Source organism: Phoenix dactylifera, chromosome 17 (genome assembly GCF_051530095.1).
Source record: "Phoenix dactylifera cultivar Ajwa chromosome 17, Ajwa_hap1_PhDact_Kaust_v1.1, whole genome shotgun sequence".
Classification (NCBI taxonomy): Eukaryota; Viridiplantae; Streptophyta; class Magnoliopsida; order Arecales; family Arecaceae; genus Phoenix; species Phoenix dactylifera.
This window is the reverse complement of record NC_143206.1, coordinates 9,079,747-9,104,027: the sequence shown is the minus strand read 5'-3', so window position 1 is coordinate 9,104,027 and position 24,281 is coordinate 9,079,747. Positions and strand designations below refer to the sequence as shown.

The following is a 24,281-nucleotide window of genomic DNA, read 5'->3' as shown; positions in this document are numbered from 1 at the left end:
TGAAGATATGATAGTACTAAGTGGCTAATAACAACCATATGGTATCAGGATGTTTCAGTTTACCAAGCTGGTAAAGTTCAGAGCTGCTATAAGTTTAATTCCCTTGCTCATTGCCTATTGACCTCTTCCATCAAAAGAACAAGAAATAAGGCAACCATGCAGTGGTCCAACAAAATAGAACATGTGGGTTTTTCTGGGTAGAAATTATTTAGTGGGAGCAAGAGGAGTGAAGGGAAGATATAGAAGGAAGAAATGAAAAAAAGTAGCATCTGTAAGAATTATTGACCTTTGGTAAGCTGGGCACGGTTGATTATAACTGATTACAACTAACAAAATTACAAAGCATAAGATGAAAAGATTAGAAGTAATAACAATAGAATTTATAGATATTACTAATAGGTGCTGAGTTGAGATAGCTTATCCCAACTAGTTGTAACCAACAAAACTAGAATATTTAGATCCTTACAGTGAAATGAAGGGCTCTCAGAGCAACTGACATACATCCAAACATGCATTGTATAAAAATCAAGTCTAAAATTTACAAAATAACCTTTTTGTTATCTTAAAAATGATAAATAACTAAAAGACATAAATAGAAAAGTTATATGGTTGTTATAGAGTTAAGGTGTGTAATCAGTGTCTTAGAACTGGAACTATTTTTCTAGATATAGATAATATAGCAATTCACGATCCCAAATACCACGAGCCTTTCACCAATGGTGTTTCTCTATATGTATATATCAAGAAATGAAGGATGAACCATTTACAGAAACAATAAAAAAGACTTGTGAGACCAATAGCTTTCAAATGCATCACTTAGAAAAAAAGCATTCAAATGCAACAAAATTGACATAAAAAAATAGAGTCTGAAAGTCCTTATGATACATGAATGCTCTTGTAAATTCTGATATTGTGATTATTAGTTTCTAGTTTGTTCCCTTTACATTGGGCTCGTTTGGTTCGCAGGAAAACGAGGGGGGAAAGTGTGGTCAACGGGAAAGTAATGAAATGCCTCTTGTTTGGTTGGAGTTTTCAAAGGAGAGAGATGGGAAAGTTGTATTCCCATGGGAATATGATTCCCACATTTCATGGGAAAGTCTTTCCCATGAGAAACATGGGAAAGTTACTTTCCCATGAGGTGGGAATCACTCCTTTTTTATTTTTTCCCAAAAAGACCCTTCAGCATTAAAGAAGCATTAAAGAGGCATTAAAGACCTAATTTTTATTAAGGGCATAATAGGAATTATACATAACTTTCCTAGGAAAGTGGATGGTCAACCAAACATAAGCACTTTGGAAATTAGTCACTTTCCCATGGTTAACCAAACATGTCAAAAGTACTTTCCTAGGTATCCTCTTCCTAGGAATCTGATTCCCAGGAATCATATTCCTAGGAGGGAAAATACTTCCCGCGAACCAAACGAGCCCACAGAGAAAGTGAGTATTAAGATATTTGCTTATAGATGTCTTAATGAATATCTCAACAGGAAAGCTGACCATGAGATACGTTGGTCGGAAAGAGATTTCTCTCACTAGATGCGATGGATAAGTTTTAAAACTTCTATTAAAGAATCAAGCACAAAAACCATATCATAATGCACTAAATAAACATTCAACATATTCATAAAACTCTTAATCATAACACTAATGTTTTTAATTATATGCATTAAAATTCATACATCTATATATTTGTGGAGGTTCCAGCCAACAAAATCAAGCAACTAATCTAACGGATCTAGCAGATGTATAGAGGAGTCTTAGGTTCCTTTGCCAACTTATCTAAACCATGCTAATTTATTGGTAATTAATAAGTTAGTTTACCAATTGCATTTAAAATATGAATAGCTGTTATTAGATAGGTGTTAAAGTAGGTTGGTCAAACAAAGATGAGAAAAGTTATAATAGCAATGCAATGAAACTAGATATGATTTAAATAAAAAATTAAAAATAACTATATATTGATTATTGTGACATAAAATAGTAATTATTTGTAACCTTTTACCTTTGATTCCATTAGGGCATCCTTAAGAGCGAATATTTCACAAGTCAATTATCCCATTTTGAAATCCCAAACTATGTAGTTAATAAATTATGATCACAAAAAAATAATATGTACATTAATTTTCAAACTATCTTCTTTGACATGATAATTTCATAGTTATTTATGAAGAGTATATTGCTTTATATTGCATATATTTTGTTTATATTATTATTCTAGTAGGTGTATACAATTATTTCATCCTTATTTATCCTCATAATGATCCCAAGCTGGAAGTTGGGGAGAAGCAAACTCCACAAAGATACAACCAGAAGGTCCAGAACAGATGATACAGCATTATGATGGCTATTACAATTGCTTCTAAGACATTTTCTTATAAAAAAACAGTTTATTTTTTTATAATATAATAACTGCATAAAATAATAAAGTTCAAATTCAATTATCTGCGTCCATGGGTTAAAATATAATTTTTATATTTTCTTGGTAAATCATTTAAAAAAATACTTTTATTTATGATTATTATTTTCTATTTTTTTTTGACCAAACAACTAATCAAGTTTTAATTCTCAACTTTACATGTTTTATAGTATAAAAAATTATATAAATCTAGATAGGGGTATACATAACCAGACAAAGGACCATATCTAGATTCGAGCGTGCATACCGGTGTGACTTCTATTTGGATATATATATAATTTTTTATTGCCTACATTGTATGCACTATATGGTCATGCACGCAGCCAATAACAACTTATATTTTTTGTTGGTCCCAGTTATCGGACATGTATTTCGGCGCATCATTATGGAAATCAGTGATTATGATTGGCTGTATATATGGCTACGCTGATTCATGGGGTGTAGGCAATGATTTCTCTATGAGGGGATGAGGTGGCATTTTGACCTTCTTGGATTGCAGGACTTGCCAATGTTTTCGCTAGATGCCAAAAACGAACGATGGATGGCGTGGCCGCGATCTAAAGACCGGTGAGGATCCGGGAGACATACTGTTCTCGGAAGATAAAACACGGTCTGTCGTTCGGGCGCAGACTCCGGCGACTATTTGTTCACCTCCGATTTCCCCCGTCTAAATAACATGGATCGATCGCTTTAAGAACCGGCGACGGCGAGGGTTTAAAATATCACCAGATCCGGCGAGAGAGAGGACAGATGGGGACTTTCCAATCCAAAGCCTCTCCGGCAAATACTTCCATCCATGAATTCACGGTCAAAGTAGGGATGTTGCTCTGGGTTTCCTTCCATAATCTTTCTTCCCGTTCCTTGATGTTTTTATGAGATTCTTGTCGGCCAAGAATTTGTGAATAATTTGTTGTGGTTTGGGTGTAGGATGGCAGCGGCAAGGACGTCGATTTGGGGATTTACAAGGGGAAGGTGCTTCTCGTCGTCAATGTTGCTTCCAAATGGTATTTCTTCTTCTTATTGTTTTCTTTGTCTTTTGCTGACTGGGCTTGTCTAGAACTGGATAATTTAGCCTTTTGGGCTTCAAGTTCTATATAATGATGCATAAAAATCTCTCTTTTTTCTTTTGTTTCGTAAATTCTGGAGCAGCGGGTTCACGGATAGCAATTACACCCAGTTGACAGAGCTCTACAACAAGTATAAAAACAAAGGTCAGTGAGTTCTTCCTCGCCGTCTCTGTGTGAATTCTATTCGGGGGGTAGTGCTCCTAAATTTTTTTGTTACTATTGGTAATCGTTTGATATGCATAGATCAAGATTTGCTCTTTGTGATATGCTTTATTCCTTCATGCCCATTATGGATATCGATGGATTTTTTTTTTGATTTTTATTTTTTTATTCATTTTTGAGATGTTGGGATGTTTTTATGGTTTAATCAGCTTTTCATGGGATTTATAATAAGACATCTTTGTTAAATTTGGAGATTAGCAGATTGTGCATTAAGCTAGTATTGCAATAACTTAGTGGGTTTGGAATTCAACGTATACATATCAATTAATGCAATTTGCTGGTGCATCTTCTTCGTTTATAGACTACAAGGTGAACAGAAAGTAGATCTTTTTTTTTTCCCCTTGGTTCTGGAAGAGAACTATGAGATGGTAATTGGTGATAACTCAGGAAGACCTGATTGAGCTTAGATATTTGCCTCTTTAAAGTGTGAATAACAACTCAGGTTAGCTTGCTTGTTCTCGCACATCTAGATGACCTCGTGTCATTAATTTAACTGCTCTGATGGACCAAAGCTTTCAGTCATATAGCCATCCTTTCAAAGTTCCTTTGCTTCAAAGATGGTTAAGTATTTCCTGTAATATAATTACATTTTGTAACCGTTTAATCATCCATTTTTTCACACAATTAAAAGGATTTATTTAAAATTGTATGTTCCTTTTTTTGAGTAACATAGTTCCTATCACAAACTTAGTTAATATCAGGCCTTAATTCAGTAATCTCTTGCTTGACATGTAGACTATTCATATAAATTTTCTTGTTTCCTAATTTGACGATGATGCTCGACAAACAATTTCAAAACCACTTTTATTAATATAAAAAGGAAAACAAATATTTTGATCTTAGTTTCATATTTTCATTAAAAGTGGAATATTGTTAACAAAAATTGAACATCTATTATTTGATGAAATGTGAGAATAGGATCTGAAATAGATTTTGGATATATCATATCATGAAATCTGAAAATTGATGACTGCATTTACATACTTGTCAAAGTGATCTTGGGACTTGGGAGGTCTTAAGTTATAACATGGTTGCACAAGGAACTTTAATGGTGGAGTGCAGATGTATAAAAGATACTCATGAGAATGGTTTATGCAATAAGAAATGCAAAACTTAGACATTCAAATGAACTTTCTAGCTTATGCTATGCTGATCCTTTGGTTCAGACTTAAGTACCTGCACCCAACACTTGGGCATAATTATTAGCATGAAACTGGTCCATAAGTGCAAGTTTTCAGATATTAGATGGATCTGTTACTTGCATCCGCACCTGCAGACACACACAACATAGGTACTTAAGTCCATTAATATAATTTAATTGTATTAAATAATTATGATTCATGATCCAGATCTTACGATCTGGTCTAAGATAGCCCTAGGCAATCTAGATTGTATCTTTGGATCGGGATCCGTCAGGAAGATAAGATCTACATCTGTACTATGAATTATATGGTTCCTTGGATCACCAAATCCAACTTGATTATGCTATATAGACATTAAATCACGTGTAACTCCATTTTCTATAATATATTTAATTGTATTGCATTTAAATTACATATTGCTAATAAATGGAGTAGTGAAATTAGCAAGCTTATTATTGTTGTTTATGGAATTCGAAATCAAGGGCAAGTTTTTGTACTTTTATAACTATATGTTAAGATCTCAACTAAGGTTCGTCTTCTCAGTATCGGACTCCGTACCGGTGCCACACTTGCACAGTGTCGGTACGGTACGATACGAATTTTTTTGGCATACAGAATGTCGGTATTCCACTTGTATTGGGTACCGATACCGAACCGATACGGTATAGTACGCCCCGTATCATGAAGAACTGTTAGTTTAGCTTTCACTTGGGCGGGTTTGTGTTTTGAAGTGACATCCATGGCTTTCTATTTGGGGTTCTGTTGAAATACTAACTTTACTGTATTTGTAAAGTCTATGATTATCTTTTGTAAGAAAGGTGAGTAGTTTTATGATAGTGGAGTTTTTGGTTGTTTTGAGGTCCTATTTTGAGTCAAATTGTGTAGATTAGAGGCGTAGCTTTATTATAAGAAAAATTGGGAGCTTCTTTATGATTAAGAAACATTGTTTTAGGGTTTTTGGGGTTTCTACAGAAATGGGTCCATGGAGAGTGATAAGTTGTATTTTCTTATTTTGAATGAATTGGATTCCTCATGAAGGTTTTTTTTCTCTTTTTGTCTGCTCTCTCCCTATACTTCTGATCCTTTTTTACTCCAACCCTTGTTTTCTTGTTTTCCTTTCTTTTTCACTCTGTTTCCATTATTGATTACATAAAAGGAATACTCAGATTCGACCAGTTGTCAAATTTATTTTAGCTCAGGTGAAGTAAGTTTGCGTTCCTAAGGCCAAGGGGCTGCATTAGATGCCTCCTTTATTGCAGAATAAATCAAATAACTCTAGATTTACATGTTTGGAAAAATAAATTCCTAAGGGTTTTATCATAATGATTCTCTTAATGTTTATCCATATTTAAATGCATGTATATGCAAACATGTTTTTTCATGTCCAACTTATGTCGAAGAAAATAATTAGATTTAATATTTATTTCATAGTGAAATAAAAAATTTAGACCTAATCTTTGGAAAAAGAAACTCATTTTGAGGGTGTGATTATAAGTATACTCTTTATCAAGGTTAGTTGAACCGGTACTGGGACTCGTGCTGGTCGGCTACGTGTTCAGTACCGGGTGAACCGGATGGTTCACCCCGGTTCAATAGACTATGATTCAATCCTTTTAAAAAGGAGGTAGTGGTGGTGATGGTGTGTGTGGGGGGGCTCAAACTAGTTCAAATTTGCACTGGTTCTGCTCTGAACTATTCGGTTTGGGGTTGTTCGGAGAGGATTTTGAAATTTAGGATAGAACCTATCCAGTTCTCCATTGGTTTGGTTCGGTTCGGCATGGGCTGAATCGGATGGTTCGGTCTGGTTTGGCATACTTTGCTCTTTATGGTTTCTATATTTAATTGGCATGCATTTGTGAACTTATTCGCAAGTCCATTTTAATGATGTCGAGCTTCATTAGATTCTCAGAGTTTATAGAATTCTTTGAAATAGAGAGTAACAGTTTTTGCATTATTACAAAGTATATTTTCATTCACAATTCTTCACATTTTTTTTTTCGGACTGAAGTTCGAAACTGACTTATTTGATATTGGGAATTTTCAGATTTTGAAATTTTAGCATTTCCATGCAATCAATTTTTGCGACAAGAACCCGGGACAAACCAGGACATAAAAAATTTTGCATGTACAAGATACAAGGCTGAGTATCCAATTTTCCGAAAGGTAAATGCTCTCTAGCTGTAGGGTTACTGAAGAGAGTGACATCGTTTGGAGCTCTCTCACACATGCATACAGCAATTGCAAATGCACATGCATACAGCAAATGCAAATGCACATGCATGCACGCATTTACTAATAAACCTTTTTTTGTTTTCATATAATTAAACAATATGTAAGTGAAAACAGATGGATTATGTTGGTGCTGTTTATATGCTTGTCTGATTCTGCTAATGTAAATGTAACCATAAAAGATTGGTTATGTCTTCAAGTCTTTTACACAGGAATGATATACATGCAGTATCCAACTTTTTTTGTATACCATTATAGTGGCAGATGACACTAGTCTTAAAATTTTTGAGACATTACATTAACATTTATCTGTCATTTTTTTTGCTGTAGCTTAACAGTATTCAATTGTTTATTGAAACCAATTGTAGTTGGTTAAGTTGACTTTTAAGGTCTGTAAATGGCATATCGCCATGTTTGCCTTTATCACTTTTTGTCTATAATATCATATACAATCCAATAGTTGGAAGTTCACAGTACTCTCCTTTAAAATTGTGTTAATGGATAATGTTAATTTTGTTTGTTGTTTTTTTATTGCATATTAACTTTTAGCCTGTGAGATGGATGCCTCAAGGATCATATGTAATGGTTGTTTCAGTGATTGAAATTTTTGATAATACATTCTATTAGAGAGAAAAATGGTTTTGATGAAGGTCTGAGGCACGGTATACCGTCTCGGTACCAGTGCGACGCTATCACTGTGTCAGTATGGGGCCAGTTCGGCATACCGCCCCCCATACTGTGTACTGGTACTGAACGAGTACGGTCCAATATATGCCCCATATTGTTTGGTTTAGTACGGTACCATGGTCTGAGGTCTCTGATAATTGCATGTTTAGTCTAAAATTTTATGATATAATCTAGTATTGAGCATGTGCAATGGATATGTGGAGGATCAGAGGTGATGCTTGTTTCAATTATCCAAGTTTGTGATGATACATGCTGTTTGAGAAAAAAAAAAGTTGGCTCCTGATGTCTCATGGAGGCTCATGATCTTTTATCAAGGGTTTGATGCAACCTTATGTGGTGGACACAAGTGATAGATGAGGGCGTATGTTGGACAATGGATGAGAAATCAAATCATCATGCAATTTAGCCCTGGTGGTGATTTTTTTTTTTATTCCATATATCTCCTTGCACCACTGACAGATTTTTCATATTTTTAATTGATTCCATTCCATTGTCTCTCTCTAGTCACGTGATTAGACACACAGACACAGATACACGCAGAGAGAGAGAGAGAGAGATCAAAGAGTCCATTTGAAAAGAGATGACATGTTTATTTTTAAGTATTCCTATCATATTTATTAATGCACTCCCATCGTTTCTTCTTAGATATGCTTTAGAGAGCGACAGACCAAAAAGAATGTAAACTCACACAAGAGGGTGTGTAATCATCAATTGCCTTGTTCATGTCACATGGGATCATGTGAATGTGACTCACGGGTAGGGTGCTTACTCCCTGGCCAGGGATTTTGTATTATATTTGGTAGGAATGGACATTCGTTTTTTAAAAGGATTTTGCTAGGGGTTTTTTGATGTATTAACGTATTGATCATTATTTCCCTGTCAAAGATTAGTGTATTTAGTTGTACTGTGAGTCTGTGATCAATATGTTAAGATGTCTTTGGAACTAGCCTTCTGGAATATTGAACAATATTATGCTTGAAGGTGGATTATAAAGCCTTCAGGGCTTGGGTCCAATCATTGACGCCTCTATCCTAATGGCTTGCTCTAGGAAGGGGTCCGGAGTTCAAACACTGGTGATGGCACTTTTGTATTGCATTGCTCAAGAAAATAAGGTGGATTATTAGATGGAATGTGCTTAAGTTCATCAAATTATTTACTGTCACTTATCGGTAATTATAAGAACAACAAACAACAAGACTGCAATGGAGCATGTATTTTACTGTTCATCCATTCATTTTTAATATCATGATTAAGGTTAGGTTCATGAAGATCAAGGATAATTAGACTTTTGAAAAGATTTGGAAAGACTGAAAGTTGATTTTTACAAGTTGCTGAATGTTTTCTTCATTAGATAAATCAAATTTAGAGCATTACAACCAGGACAACTGAAGTGGGGTTCTTTGGGAAGGGCTAAAAGTTGTAGTCAGACTTGATGAATGGCTAAGGGCGTGGAAATACCTGAACGAGAATATGTTAATTATGTTAATGAGCTTAGTGATACTGAATATAATGAATGCAAAATGCTCTATGCAGAAATTTTGCAGTACCATCTACAAGTAATGGTGGTGGACAAGAGTTTGCAAAGCATAAGGGGATAAGTCCACAATGTTGGGAATCACTAGATAATTTCAAGCTAAAGGAATTTGATTCATAATTTAACTCTGTTCTTGGATACAACCTGATAATGCACTGGACATGAAGCTTGGATAGCAAATGGTGTTAGTTGGTTAAACACCAAGAGGCATCTACTAGTATCATCTACTTAATAGTTAATACCTTGCAACTTTATCTAATTTATAATAATCATACTTATATCTTGCAGTCTTACAAGCTTTCCCTATATATAGATCATACAAGAAAGAAGAAACAATATCCAGAGTCTAAAACTTATCCATGTTAGGATGTGTACATATGTCGTGTATTGATCAAGTTTACCATGTATACATTCACTTTACACTTTTCTTTGACTGTATTGTTGGTTTGGAGTTTTGAGCTTTCACTTTGGTGCAATGTTTATTTGGACTATTGCCTTAAGCAAACTGTTGATGTTTGTTCTTCCAGTTATAGGATAACAGCTCCTGCCATTGCCTGTAATAATCACTTATTATTGGTGTCTTCATTGAATGATCTAGCTGTTTGATTTGATCCTTGCATCACTTTCTAATGCTAATATTGTTCAGTATTCTCGCTAGAATATCACCATATTTCAGTAAATAGTTGCCAGCTAGCTATTGCATCACTTTGACCAGTCCACCGATATCACAGTGTGGCTCATTGAGGTGGTTTTAGATCCAGTGTCTAATTAGCAAAAAGGTGCTGAAATCTGATGGTTTGGGAGTTAGTTTCTGCTAATAGTAGATTGCGACACTATCTACTGTTTTAGGCATTTCTCCCTCTTGCTATTTTTCAGCCTTGACTTTGGTCAGAAAGACAAGTTGTGGTGTTCAATATACTACTCTTAAAATTGTCTAGCAGGCCACTGGAGCTCTGGCTGCCCCAATAAGCCTGTTCTGTGTCTGTCCTTTGTTCATACGTGCAAACCCTATTCTGCTGCCTTATTCGATTCTCCTGTATTGTCCCTTGGTATCCACTCCATATTTGATTTTCTGAAAAGATTTCCTTACTATAATCAGTAGTAAATGTATTTATACTTGTTCTAGTCCTTTTTATGATGAGTTGGCTTTTCTTGCACATAGTCTTACTCTGCCCCTCCCTTGCTGCCTTAATCTCTTCCCTTCTTGGTACGTAGTCTGATGTTGCATTTTGCTTTCATCAGCTGCTTTTATGTTTAGAATATCATTATTTCATCATTTTTTCGGTGTTTCCTGGATTTTTGTTGCCTGTCTGGTGGGTCATTGTTATGAACTCATGTACAATCCTGTTTTCTTTTACTTTTTGGCTTCTCTAATTGACATATCTGTAGATGCATCAATCCTAAAGAACAATGAGATTACCATGCTTCCTCTGTTTTCATCAAACTTGTGGATTCATGACATGCAGATTCACATTCATATTTCATTCTAGTATCCCTCAAGAGAATGACTGAAATTTTTATAAATGACAATTGGTTTAAAATGACTCTTATCTCTTAATTACTTATTCCGCCTATTCAACTATGACATGACCAATTCACAACAATTCAGGTCTCAGGAGTTAGTTTAGCCATTTACCAGTGTGTTAGCTTACTGAAGATTTTTACTCTGCCTACTAGGAGAGAACAGTAGTCACAATTTCTATTTGGGGATGATGGGCTAATGGCATCAATCATCACTATGGAGTCAGACATTTGTATTTTATCTTTCCAAGCAGCGCATTGTCTAGAACCAAATGTTTTTCATCCTTTCTAATGCATTTTTTGACTGGTGTTCAAGTTGATCTGAAATCAGATTCTTTATTGTTTCACTCTTCATCTATAAACCATCTTTTGCCAAGTTTATTACTAGTTCCTTGTTGTTGCTTAGAGGCCTGCTTACCATGGCAGTTATGCTAAACCTACTGCTGACTTCTTAAAGGTGCTATTACAGAGCCACAAAACATATAATTGGTGCTTGTTTTAAGCTAGCCAAGAAAAAGGCTGTCCATAACTCTGTACAATTACTTCCCCATATGGCCTCCTAAGTGGATCAATCTTCTAGCACATTTAGTGCTTTTATTACTTAATAACTCGACAGCTTCCAAATTTGTTGATCTTACAATCCATTCCTGGGCCTCTTTTATTTCACATGGAGTGCTGCCTATTCTCTTGCTACCTCCCACTTTTGCTGTGTGTTGACTAGATGTAGGCCCTCAAAGTACAGATTGGTCATTGGAGGATTTTGAGTATAGGGCTTTTGATGCCTCTATGTTGGTTCACTTTAGTTTCTTATACTCTCCCTTCAAGATTTTTACTTCTAATGGCAATCGCCTTTTTGCTAAGCAATTGGGAATTTTTCATTTGATATTTTTTTTCATTTTCATACTTGATTTTTTTGCTTATGTCTTTGCTTGCTTCATAGTTTTGAAATTTGGAGATCTTGTCCATTTCGGCGAGTGGCTGAGAAAGATGGACTGAGATCTCAGTTTATCATGGTTATGGAAACTTGGGCTAAAAAAGGAAAGACGAAGATATTTCTGGATCTTGATAGGTATGTTAGGACCGCTAAAATGAAATCTTGGCAAACATAGTAAATTTGAGACTAATTAGCATTTAACAACATTAGTTTCAATTTTAATAACAAAAGTTATTTAAAATAGTGGACTGATTAGGAAATCTAGGGTTGTTATTTTGATATGATAGTGGTTTATGTACTAAAGGGGTCATTGGTTGGTACAGTGGTAAAATACTTGGGCTGACAAGCATAATGGTGCGGGTTCAAGTTCTAGGGTAGCCATTGTGTAAAAAAAATGCCAAAGATTAGGACCAAGGTTCACTGGACTGGTATTGTGGGTTGTACCAGCCAACAAGTGATTTGGTATGGTACCGGTATGTACCGTACTGATTCGAGGCATACTGAACTGGGGAGAGGGAGAGGGAGGAGAGGGAGGAAGAGCGAGAAGGGAGGGAGGGAGGGAGAGGTATAGGGTTTATGGAGAGAGGGAGAGAGAGAAGGATAGGAGGGAGAGAGGACTTACAGAGAGGAGGGAGGGAGAAGAGAGAAAGACCAGGACTTACCTCATCTACAATAGTAGTCAGAAGCCTCGAATCCTAATCCTAACCATCGACTGGGGCCTGACATGTCAGTGAGGGCCTCCATGGCATTGATTGAGGGTGGCGGTGTCGTCTTCAATGTCGATTGAGGATGATAGCATCATCTTCAGCGTCAGGACGACAAATCGTCTTCAACGTGGTTTGAAGCATGGTCTCAAATTTCGTTGGAACGTACTGTAGGACACTAGGTTGGGGTACCATCTTGAGTGTCAGGACAAGGCTGTCCCACTATTGTCCCAACATTTCGATCGGCACATCTTCGGCCATTGCTTGTCCTAAGTGTCGGGATGTTGGAATGGCGATTCATCCCATTCCATGGGCAAATTGAGACATCCCCATCCCACGAAATTTAGAACTTTGGTTCGAAGGCGACAATGTCGGTTGGTGTCGAAGAGGGGAGAAGAGGGTGGGAGCAATCAAGAAGGATTGGAAGGTTTTTATAAGTTGAGCCGATTCGAATAGACAACCATTCTGATTTTGTGTTGGTTCGGTTTAGTATAGGCCGAATTGCCCAATTTGCCTAGTTATGGTCTCCGCAATCCAGTATCCTAAGCGGGGTGAGCTAAGGGCAGTCCTAACCAGGGTTCGCCGAACCGGCCCGTACTGGCCGGTTCGGGCCATATCGGATCGGTCCGGCCAGCTACCGGTACGGCGGAGCCGTGAAAACCGGTACGGGCTGGTTTTGTGCCGGAGACGAAGAAGACGAAGAGAAGGAGAGAGAGAGCGTCGGAAAGAGGAGGGAGGAGACCTGTGGCCGTCATCGGAAAGCCGCGGTGGCGCGGCGGAGGGCGGAGGGGCAGCGGAGACCGCGGTAGCGCGGCGGAGGGCGGAGGCCGAGGCCGAGGCCGCTGCTTTTTAATTTGGGAATTTTAAGGGAAGTCGTTGCCGACTTCACTTAAAAATCTCCAAATTTTTTAATTCGGAGATTTTTAAGTGAAGTCGGCGCCTGATTTGCTGACTTCACTTAAAATTCTCAAATTAAAAAGCCGCGGCCGCGTCCCCTGTTTCGAATTTTTTTTTGGAGATTTTTAAGTGAAGTCGGCAACGAATTTGCCGACTTCACTTAAAATCCCTAAATTAAAAAGCAGCAGCCTCGGCCTTCACTGCGCCCCAGCGGGCTCCGCCGCCCCTCTGCGGCTCTCCAACGGTAGCCATAGATCTCCTACCTCCCTCTCTTCCCCTGCGCTCTCTCTCATTCTCTTCTTCCTCGGCTCCGACGGGGAAGAGCTGGCCAGTTCGTACCGGCCGGTTCCAGTACGAACGGAACCATACCAGTCTGGTAGGTGACTGGTACGCCTACCGATACCGGTACGGCGAACCTTGGTCCTAACCATCGCTTGCCGAACTGATCTGAGTCAGGCAAGCACCGAGGTCCTGAAAGAGGCACACTGAGGACCCTCTCCTAGGATTGTCCTCAGTTCGCTCTCCCAGGACCCCGATGCCCGTCCAATTCAGGTCGGTTCGACAAACGATGGCTAGGACTGCTCTCAATTCACCCCTCTCAGTAGATTGTTGGAATCATAACTAGGTAAGATCCTTTTTTATTGGCTTATGTTTCATGATATATCAATTTATTTTAGCTGAGATAATATGGGACAAGACATCAAATATATTGTATGAGTGAGTTCCTGATATGGATACAAACCTTCTTAGCCAACTTCCGGGCAGAAAACTTTTTAAAGTTAACCGACATACTGATCATAAGTCCATTTTCTCATTCGGCTTTTGCCCATGATTGGTGTATCAAGAGGCTAATTGCGAGGAGACAGAGACAATGAGGCCCCACATAGGTCATGAACATCTTGTTGTGCCACCTTCTCCATCCACTTGTATTAGTTTAGTTTCTTTTTCTATACATAACACTTTGGGTCTATCTGGATCTAGTTTTATATTTAATTAATAGAAATGTCATGCACATCTTATGTTTGGACACACTGCATGATCTGTAAGCTTGCCAAACAACTGAACAAGTACAATTTCTTATGATAGACTTGATAGATTTAAATGCAAGTGATCTTTGGCTGCTGAAGGAGGCTAAAGCAAGTGTTTATGAGCAAATCAACCTTTCGAATAGTGACCTCAACAACATAGAATTTCATGATTATGGGGTTAATTTTGGCTGGTCCTAAGTCAGCTTGCTAATTAATCACCTGACAATGTAGTAGACTAGAAGATGAGCTATATTATCAGCAAGTAGACCAGCAAGCAAGATATGTAGAAGTATAAATCCATTGCAGTAATTCTAGACATTTTAGACTAACTGGAGATGAGGATTAATGACGCTGCTCAGAAAGGAAGATAGTCACATCTCATGGTAGTCATTTTATATGATGCGACATCATTGAAGACAAAACTTGCATAAAGATTGATGCACAAATCATGATTGTCTTGAAGTTGTGAGGAGTAACGAGCTGATATTAGCAGCTGTTCCTTGATGCAATATGATCAGTGGAAATTGTGGATAAGCTAGAAATTTGAGACTGAAGGATTTGTTCTGTGACTCGTGCAAGGCTGATGGAAGTAGAGTCGCCAATGTTTAATTCCATTGTAGTAACAGTACACGGAAAAGGTGGGAGTTTTCAGTTGTTTTAGACACAAAAGGTCACACTCAATTGTTTCAAACACAAAAAAGGTCACAAATGAAAAGTCCACATAAATGACCAGAGAAAGAGAATTTCAAAGAAATCTTTGTTGCATCTCAATGGAAAATAATCATTACTACGAAATCTAGAAGGTCTAAGGCTACATACTGTCTAAAACAAATAAAAAAACAGATAAAGGCTGCACAGTGGATCATGCTAGTTGTCAGGTCAGTTGTAGGAATAGACCAGTTATAGTTTTATGAGTCAAAATCTGAAATCTATAGGTCAAGTGGTAAAAAGAGAAGCAATTAAACAAGCCATGAAGGCTAACAAAGCGACTGACTTGGGAAATGAAATGGTTTGCAAAATTTTGGTAGCGCATGGAACAATAAAAAATTGATCAACCCGAGGAATTGAAAAGATGGATTAAATTCACAAAGGCGGCTAGTATAAATTTTTGATCCCGTAAAATAAGATTTCTGGTCCACTATAATTCTAAAGGTTGAGAAAAGATGTAAGGAAAACAAGTTAATGAAATATGGGGTGAGTCGAACTCCCATAGGGCCAATTTTATTATAATTTTATACCATATCTTGTAAGGGGATCTGAGACCAAAATATAAATGGGACGATGGAAAGCATGTCTTTGTTGCTCTAATTGGACTGGACGAGAGGGTAGCAAAGGTTGAATGAAGTTCCTACAACACTGGAAGGGATATATTCAGCTACTGAAAAGACCATCAGGAGCAGTTCAAAGGAACTCATGGCCAAAAGAAACAAAATTTTTCACCTGGAAAAGCTTAAGACCTCAAAATAAACAATGCAACTCAAGAAATAATTTCAGAGAGAATTCATTCAGCTACTGAAAAGACCAACAAGGAGCAGCTCAAAGGCTTCAAGGCCAAAAGAGCACAAATTTGCACCTAGAAAAGCTTAGAACCTCAAAGTAAACAATGCAACTAAGGAAAAGGATATTGGTGTTAGGTATTTTGCATTATGTTCAATTGATGATAGGAATGTTGCATTATGTTCAACGGATGGTAGGAATGTTGCTTTATGCTTGGCGGATCTTGACGGATGATAGGAATGTTGCATTATGTTTTGATGGTCATAAGCAGTTCCAATGCTGGAAACTGAAGCGAACTGGATTGGAAACAAACCTAATCGGTTGAATAAGTAATGCTTCAAATTATGTGAATATATTTTAATAGGCTATCTAGAATCCAAATGACAGATGATAATCAATTAAAATGATCGACTTTAACATCTATTTCTGGTATTGTAACGAAGAATAATCCAAAACTCGGGCAGAGAGAAAAGTAAGTGAAACAACTCTGTAAAAAGCTGGTCCTAGCCCCTGAAACCTGCTGGGATGATGCGTTATGTGGCAATCCTAATATGAAATCAAAGCAATGAACATTGTAATGTGAATGGACAAAGCACCTTAGTGAAAATACAGAGTGCAAGGAAAAATATAATCCTTTTTGGCAATGTGGTGCATCCAACTATCAGTATGTCATCGGTATCTGATGGGCTCTGTACCAACATGTTGCCTTGACAAGATGCTACAATAGTAAGCCAATACAGAAACAGAAGAATCCCTAGGAGGCTGCTGATTATATTAGAAGCTGAGGTTCCAATTGAGGCACCTTTTGGTGGCACAAATTATTGCCTTCAGTATATTATTGAAATCCACTAGTATGAATCTAAAACATGTTTACCCACGGATGCTGGGGCTTCATGTTGGCACTTTATGGTCTATTTGGGTAATATGATTTGAGCACAATATTAGATTGCATGTTTTTGCTGCTGCTGGGTAATCTAGGACCTGATCTGATCCAAATTTGACCAAATAAATATAACGATCGGATTACATGTGAACCAACTTATTTGCTTCTGTATTCATTTGTCCATTTGCACACATATAATGGCTGATATACCGCATGGCTGGCTTCTCCATTATGTTCTCTTACTAGTTATATGGTTTTTCTTTTCTTTGTTGCTTATGTCACTCGTACAGGTTCGAGTAAATGGTTCAGACACAGAGCCAGTTTATCAATTTCTTAAAGCAAGCAAAACTGGTATATTGGGTTCTCGAATAAAGTGGAATTTTACCAAGTTTCTAGTCGATAAGGAGGGCAAAGTGATTGGCCGATATGGGCCAACAACTGCCCCATTGTCCATTGAGGTTTGTTTTTGCCATCTTTCTCTCTCTCTCTCTCTCTCTCTCTCTCTCTCTCTCTCTCTCTCTCTCGGCAGACACAAACACACAAGATTCTGTTTTCTTTCCTGGTTCCATGTCATTTACGTATTTTGCTTAATTTTGTTCCCTCTTTGGGTTTGTAATCTACAGAAAGACATCCAGAAAGCATTAGGAGAGATTTAGCAGTCTTCTGTTCAGACTGGGGAGAGAATGGTCTTCTGTTCAGACTGGTGTACCATCCTTTGCATGAATATATGCCTACATTGCTGTTTTGTTCATATGACCATTTGATCATTATTTCGTGCTTTGACTTTTATTATTTGCAAATAGAGTCGCTTTTATGGGTTTGGTCATCTTACCGGCTTTGAAGTATCTTGTGCCTTTTGTCCTAGAGATGTACATGTTTGAGTTTGTGAACTGTCAAATGTCGTTGACCTGCATTTGGTTTTGGTATATTTTGAAAGCAGAAGCCAGTAAATGGATGTAAACTGAACCATATCCCAGCATCCATTGCATCTTATTACTGAATGGGAGTCCCCAAAAAGTAGGACACCGAAATATTTATCTCATTTCCTTTAAAATATTTTGTGTTTTCTTGACCCATGGGCTTCACCTCAAAAGTTACTGCTGCTTTCAAACTGCACCCAGGGTTCTTTCTGATTCATTCAGCATTCAAGCCACGTTTGATACTTTGGAGCAGGCTACGTTTGATCCGGGCTGGTGGAACCTGCCATATTTCTCAGCAAACATGCAAACATGAAGCATCTTTCCTGCTGTTTTATAAGATTTTGCCGATTTCACCAGCTGCGAGTTCCATTATATTCCGTTTGCTTGGAAATTGGTTCAAAATTACTAGTACACAACAGTTGGGAGTTCCATTGCAGAAAATGTCGAGGCAGTTGCACACAAAATGTGTTCCACCAAGTATTTGTAGGGTATCCACATTAACATCAATGGATATCTTTTCATTGATACTTCGGCTTTTTGCAGTGCCTGGGTGTTACCAAACAGTGATCAGAACGTAAGCTTAGCAGTTTGGGTTTAAATTTGCTGAAGATAACATTAAGGCCATAGTAAAATTTGTTCATAATATTGTCTGAGGCCCTAATTCAAGCTTTGGGTGCAGCGAGATATTGGGGTGCCAGCACGGTTATTTTGATGTTTTCTGGCAAGTACTTTCACCTTTTTCATTGATAGAAGATGGAATCATCAGGACCGTCTCTGGAGAGACCCCCATCAAATTTATTGGTGCTGATTCACACAAACCTTCTTTGCCAATGTCTAATCTGATGTAACTTTTTGTACATAGAAGAGATTGTAACTTTTTTTAGATAGTTATTACTACTAGAAATAATCACAAAAAACTAAAATTTTCTTGGAGTTAGATCTCAATTTTTACATAAACTTTGTTTCAATCTTGTTGTCCTTCTCCTCTTGAATTAGAAGGTACACTAATTCAAATTTTACTTGAAAAGAAATTTTTTATTTTGATCTATCTATTTTGAGGTTTAAACATCATCATAGATCAACCTCCGTTGCATGTAGAGAATCCCATGTAGAGAATCCCTTGAGGGTGCTTGCACTCTTGTGGTGCTCATCGAGAGCTTCATCATTTTGGCGTCTGGCACACTGAAAACAAATGTTGTATGAGAAATTACGATATTGAAAGTTTTTGTTCATAATCGAGTACTAGATATGATAGATCTTACTCCAAGACCACATCTAGACATAGCCAAACTAGTCCACAGCCCTCTTGGATCATCTATAATCCTAAATTATGCATTTGACCCTATCCAATCTATTTGGCAAGGTTGAATACTTAATGGACCAACCTAACATATCAAATCTTGCTGTTAGAATTCTTATCGGCTCATTTCTAAAATGATTAAAGAATTATTGTTAAAAGTGACTAGACACTTAGAAAACTCTTGGTTAATATCATGATTTAACTGAATTTAAATTTTTCTAGTCCCAATAGATCGAAACCCTTATTACCCAAGTCAAGTCAAAGTTTTGACTCGCAGCCAACGCATTTAAAGTTCAAGTCAAAAAAATTGACCCATGCGTGACTTAATTGAAGAATCCTTGACCCAAACCTCGCACAAATATGATCAGGTTGGGTCCAATTTATGGGTTGGGTTATACCATCCCTATCTAGGACCGTTAAACGAATCGAGCAGCTTGAGATCGACTTGTGTTCAGCTGAAAAAAAGCTCAAATTAAGTTATATTTAGGCTAAACAAACCAAGCTTGAATGAGCAAAGCGAAACTTTAAATTAATTTCACTCTGAGCCAATAATTTATTGAGCTTAGCTTGGCTTGATAAATCATGAATATATTTGATTTTACATACAATATATTATATGAATATTGGATCATTTGATCAAGGCTTTATTTAGTATACTTTTATACTCTTTCTTGTTTTTGTTGCCTAGCTCTAATGACTCAAATCAACAGCATGCTTAATAAGCTCATCTTATTAACAATTATTTATTTACATCATTATTAAAATATGTAATGGTAGGGGAGTCATTACAAAAATTCAAGGAGTGTACATGTAAATAGTGATTTTCAAAAGTTAAATATGCAATAAGCCATATACATAATATATTCTTTTCTTTATTGTTTAGATGCTACTATTTGATGATTATAAGTGGATATCTATATTTTTATATCTTAGCGCTCAAAAAGAATTGGTATTTTATAATGACTCAGTAAGGATTCATAGTTTGGGGAAGCAACTATTGTGATTTTTGCTTGGAACAAGATATACTGCATCTCGACACTCAGGATAGGGATTTTCTCCATCTCGTCGCGGTCCTGTGTTGACACTGTTCGAACACATAGGATGGTGGAATGCCCTGCTGTCCTATTGGAACTTAAATCTTTGATGGTACTAAAGGGAGCGATGATAGGATCAAATATAATGGTGCAATTTGGATTGGGTTCAACTAAACCTAGCCGCCCAACCCGTATATTGGATACTATTGGATTGAGATATAAACTTTGGACTATGCTTCGGCTGAAAAATTTCACTTGACCTGAAGTATGGTTGGGTTAGGTTTCATTTTCAACCTAAGTAAAATCCGGCCTAATGTGATATATAAATAAATAGACAGTTCATATTTATTCTTCACTCATAGTTATATTTTCAATTGATTATGTACAAGTGTATCATTAAAATTGATGAATGTTTGATATGACCTCATTGCTCAATCAAGGTGTAGCTTCTGCATTCTAAATATGATAAACTGTCATTGCTATGAGCTAAGGAGAAGTATTTGTTTGTGGAAATTAAGTAACGATGATAGAATTGTGATTATCATGCATATAAAGTATGGTCATCTTTTCAAAGTAGACCACTTCAACAAGTTTCACTTTCATCTTTATCCTACGGTTTCAAGGTTATGTTTTAATTTGATCTTTATCCTTGAAACACTTTTAGTGTGGCTCAAATCCAAAGCAGCCCCCTAATTGCCTAACTTATTTTGTATCTTTCTGGATCAGATAAAGTTTGATCTCCTGAGCCAGATCGATAAAACTTCCGTTCGTATTTATCATTACCAATTTACGAGGCCACAGAACTTATCTTCGACTACTGAAAATGGCCCAAAAGCCACATTCCCAAATCAAAGTCAATTCACTCCATCTTGGCATATTTTTGAAGGTTCATCCAAATCACCCTGTGCCTCCCACACAGAGCAAGCCAGTTCTTGGTTCTCCAGGGACAATAACAATTAGGTTCGGCATTTTTTCCGAAAGCCCATGTCTTAGATAGATACACTGATAAAATTATACACGCAAGGTGATAGAAAGATAAGAACACAATTACACGTTCTTTAATCTAAGACGAAGCTTGTGAGGGCCCACGCCCCAGTTCCCTCAATTCCAGCAAACCGTGGCCTTACTTTTTGTTCGGGGGCTAACAGGAGTCCCCAGGTTGGTTCCGTTTTTTGACAGTTAAATAACAACCGGAAAAAATAACCGTTATATGCGTATCTCCCATTATTTGCGGATTAAGCTCTGCGCTGATCGCTGGGGGGAAAATCGTATAACATCTGTACGGAAAACCGTATAACAGCTGCACCCTGGGAAAATTAGCCGTTGTTAGCGTCCATTGTAGCTCTGTTTTGGGTTTCAAGAAAACTTAATACGCTGGGAGGAACAAAAGAAATCTTGAGCGTATTATAAACGCGTGGTTTTGAGGGTTTAAAATCTGGAAGCCGACTGAGATTGGGAGAAAAGCGCTCGAATCATAACGGTCTTCTTCTACTTCTTGTTCTCCTCCTTATTCTTCTCCTTCTATTTACAGAGACACTTCTCTGTTCGGGATTGGAGCAATCTTGGAGCGCAGATTAACAGAAAGACTGATATGGGAGAGAAGGAGAAGTTTCCCCGAGGGTATAGGTTTCTTCCCACCATGGAGGAACTCATCGAGTACCTCAAAGAAAAGGACTCCGGCAAACCCCTTCCCACCAACATCATCAAGGAAGTCGAGCTCTACAACCACCAGCCAGCAGTCCTCCATAGTAACTCCTATTCTCTCTTCTCTTATTAGCCAAGATATACATCTTGCTCGCTTTCAATTCTTTCTTTGTTTTTTCCTTTCAAACGATGAAAGAAGGATCTTGATTCTTGATTCTTGATTCTTGATTCTTGATTCTTGATTCTTGATTCTTTGCAGAGCGTTTTCCAAATACGAGGATAAAGAGTAGATACTTCTTCACCAAGTTGGATAAGAGGTCCAAGAACAAAAAGCATAGAGATCGCAGGGTCAAGAATGGAGGCCACTGGATTTGCAGCGCCGGAGACAAGCCAGTTCTTACGGATGGTGGACAATACACTGGTGGGGTATATAAAACCTTGACCTACTATGAGGGCAACGGCAGGTCTAAGAAGACTGGTTGGATCATGAAAGAGTATCGTCTTTCCGAGGAATCCAAGCAGCATCGGCCAACTGCAAACCAGGTAGGATTGATCTCATGCCTTTCTTTCGTACTACCTGACACCACTCCATCTTATTCATACGCCATTCTTGTGCGTATTAATTCTTTTGTAGGGAAGTGATTGGGTGCTGTGCGAGATCCATCATAAAGGGAATACAGCTGAGGATGATGAGGCCAGTGATGATTCCAGTGAAGAAGACAATGAAGCAGAACAGGAGGAGCCTGGCAATGCTGCTGGTCTGCTACCAGACTTCACACACCTCCAACATGACACGGTCACGGATATCCCTGGTTTTTCCCGAGTTGCAGCCCTTTTGTCCAGCGGTGGCACTGGAGTGGATCGATCTCTCCTACTATTTGGTGATTCACATATTGTCCCTGGCACTGGCATTGAAGACAGTCCTCCAGAGCAACCACCTGCTCCTTTTTCTTGTGACTGGATCACAAAGAACCCTGAAGAGCTTGAAAGTTTTTGTAATTTGATTGAACAAGATTTCCCCAACTTGGAGGAGGATACAGCTTGGCTTCCCCTGCCAATTCAAGCTGCTCCACCCAGTAATGCTCAACTAGGTGAGCAAGGTGTCAACTGGTTCTGCTAAGAGGAGTGATGAAACTAGTGGGAAGTAAACAGTTAGCAGGTTGTCTAAGATAGGGTCCAAGGATTAAATTTTTGGCATTATGTAAGTTTATTTTGTACACAACAAAGGAAAGTGTAGGAATGAAACTCAGCCTGGGATACACTAATGTTGTAATATACCCAGTATGGTAAATTAAATTGAATGTATTGCAATTTATCAGCAAGTTAGCTGTTTGTCTTTCTATCCTGTTCCTTGCTACTCAACTAGTCTGTATTGTGATTTGTAGAACTATAGTTCTAATGCTCTTTTCACTTGCAGTTTGGGTTTTTTCAATATCTGTTCCATGTGCATCTTTGCATCAATCATCCTTCTGCAAACAAGGGCAATGTGCCATAATTTGTATGGCTGAAAGTAGTGACAAGTTTACCATATCCCTGCACCGTAATGCCTTAGCCTTCCTTATGGATATTTGACTGCAAAGTTAGAGAAAGGATCCACAATTTTGACTATAGCCTCCACGAGCTGGAACATGCAAACGTCGAAGATTGATAGGTTTCCATGATTAGGAAATAATCATTACGAAAAACTAATCTTCTGAAAATTTTCATGCACGGTTCCAATTCCATGCAGCAATCAAGAGTCGCTGGCATCTAATATATCTGTGCCATCTGGCTTTGGATGCCCAGGGAAGCAATGACACTAAAACAAGTAGATATTGAAGATTGACTAGTTTCCATGATTAGAAAATAATTATTTTGAAAAAGAAATCTTATGAAAAATGTTTCATGTGGTGTCCCGATCCCTTCTTACTTTGGATATGCTGAGGGCAGTAGATTTGGAGTCCGAATGAGACTTTACATAGAAAGAAATGATGTTATAAACTCAGAGAGAGATCATAACAGAAATGAAAGAAAACAAGGATATGAAAGTTGATGGATAGGGCAACGGAACTCTGTCTTGCTCACTAGCGATCCTCACTTTAATGATTAAAGCAATAAATACATGATAGATGCATAGGTTCCTCCTTATGATACACTAATTCCTTATTATGGAGAAATACAGCTGTTAGAGGACAATAAATCTGTTTGACTTTGCCCCTTCCGCTTGGCAAAAAGAAAGAAATTGAACCAAAGAAAGTTATCATAAGTTGTTTGCATCAAGGTTCGCCACCTTTGTTCCGGACCCCATATAGGTACCATCCTATTATAGATTGGTACGCCCGGTACATGAGATAGCTCTTTATACCGAAACTCGATACTCCTCCCATACCATGTATCAGTATGGTAAGATACGGTAGATACGCATCGGTATCGATCGGTACAGCAAACCAAGGTTTGCACTCTTATCATTTTCAGAGCTAATGATGACCTTAAGTAATTTTGTGCTGATTTGAAATTTGGATTGCTCCAACTCCACCAAATGATGCTCTCCATCTTGATGTTCTTGGGATATTTACAGAGATGATTCTACTTGTTGCAGCATCCATAGCATCAGAACACACCAAAGGGCTAATCATTTGTAGC

At 37.7% G+C, this 24,281-nt stretch overlaps 1 protein-coding gene across 1 annotated transcript; it reads left to right on the top strand.

Moving 5' to 3' along the window:
* The first annotated feature begins 2,985 nt into the window (after window positions 1–2,985).
* Window positions 2,986–17,732, top strand: LOC120112870 (putative glutathione peroxidase 5). Its single transcript, XM_039132844.3, has 6 exons — window positions 2,986–3,229; window positions 3,344–3,420; window positions 3,566–3,627; window positions 6,892–7,010; window positions 17,052–17,219; window positions 17,385–17,732. Exons 1-6 carry the CDS (start codon window positions 3,167–3,169, stop codon window positions 17,415–17,417), a joined length of 522 nt encoding a protein of 173 aa, XP_038988772.1. The 5' UTR covers window positions 2,986–3,166; the 3' UTR covers window positions 17,418–17,732.
* Window positions 17,733–24,281: the final 6,549 nt, after the last annotated feature.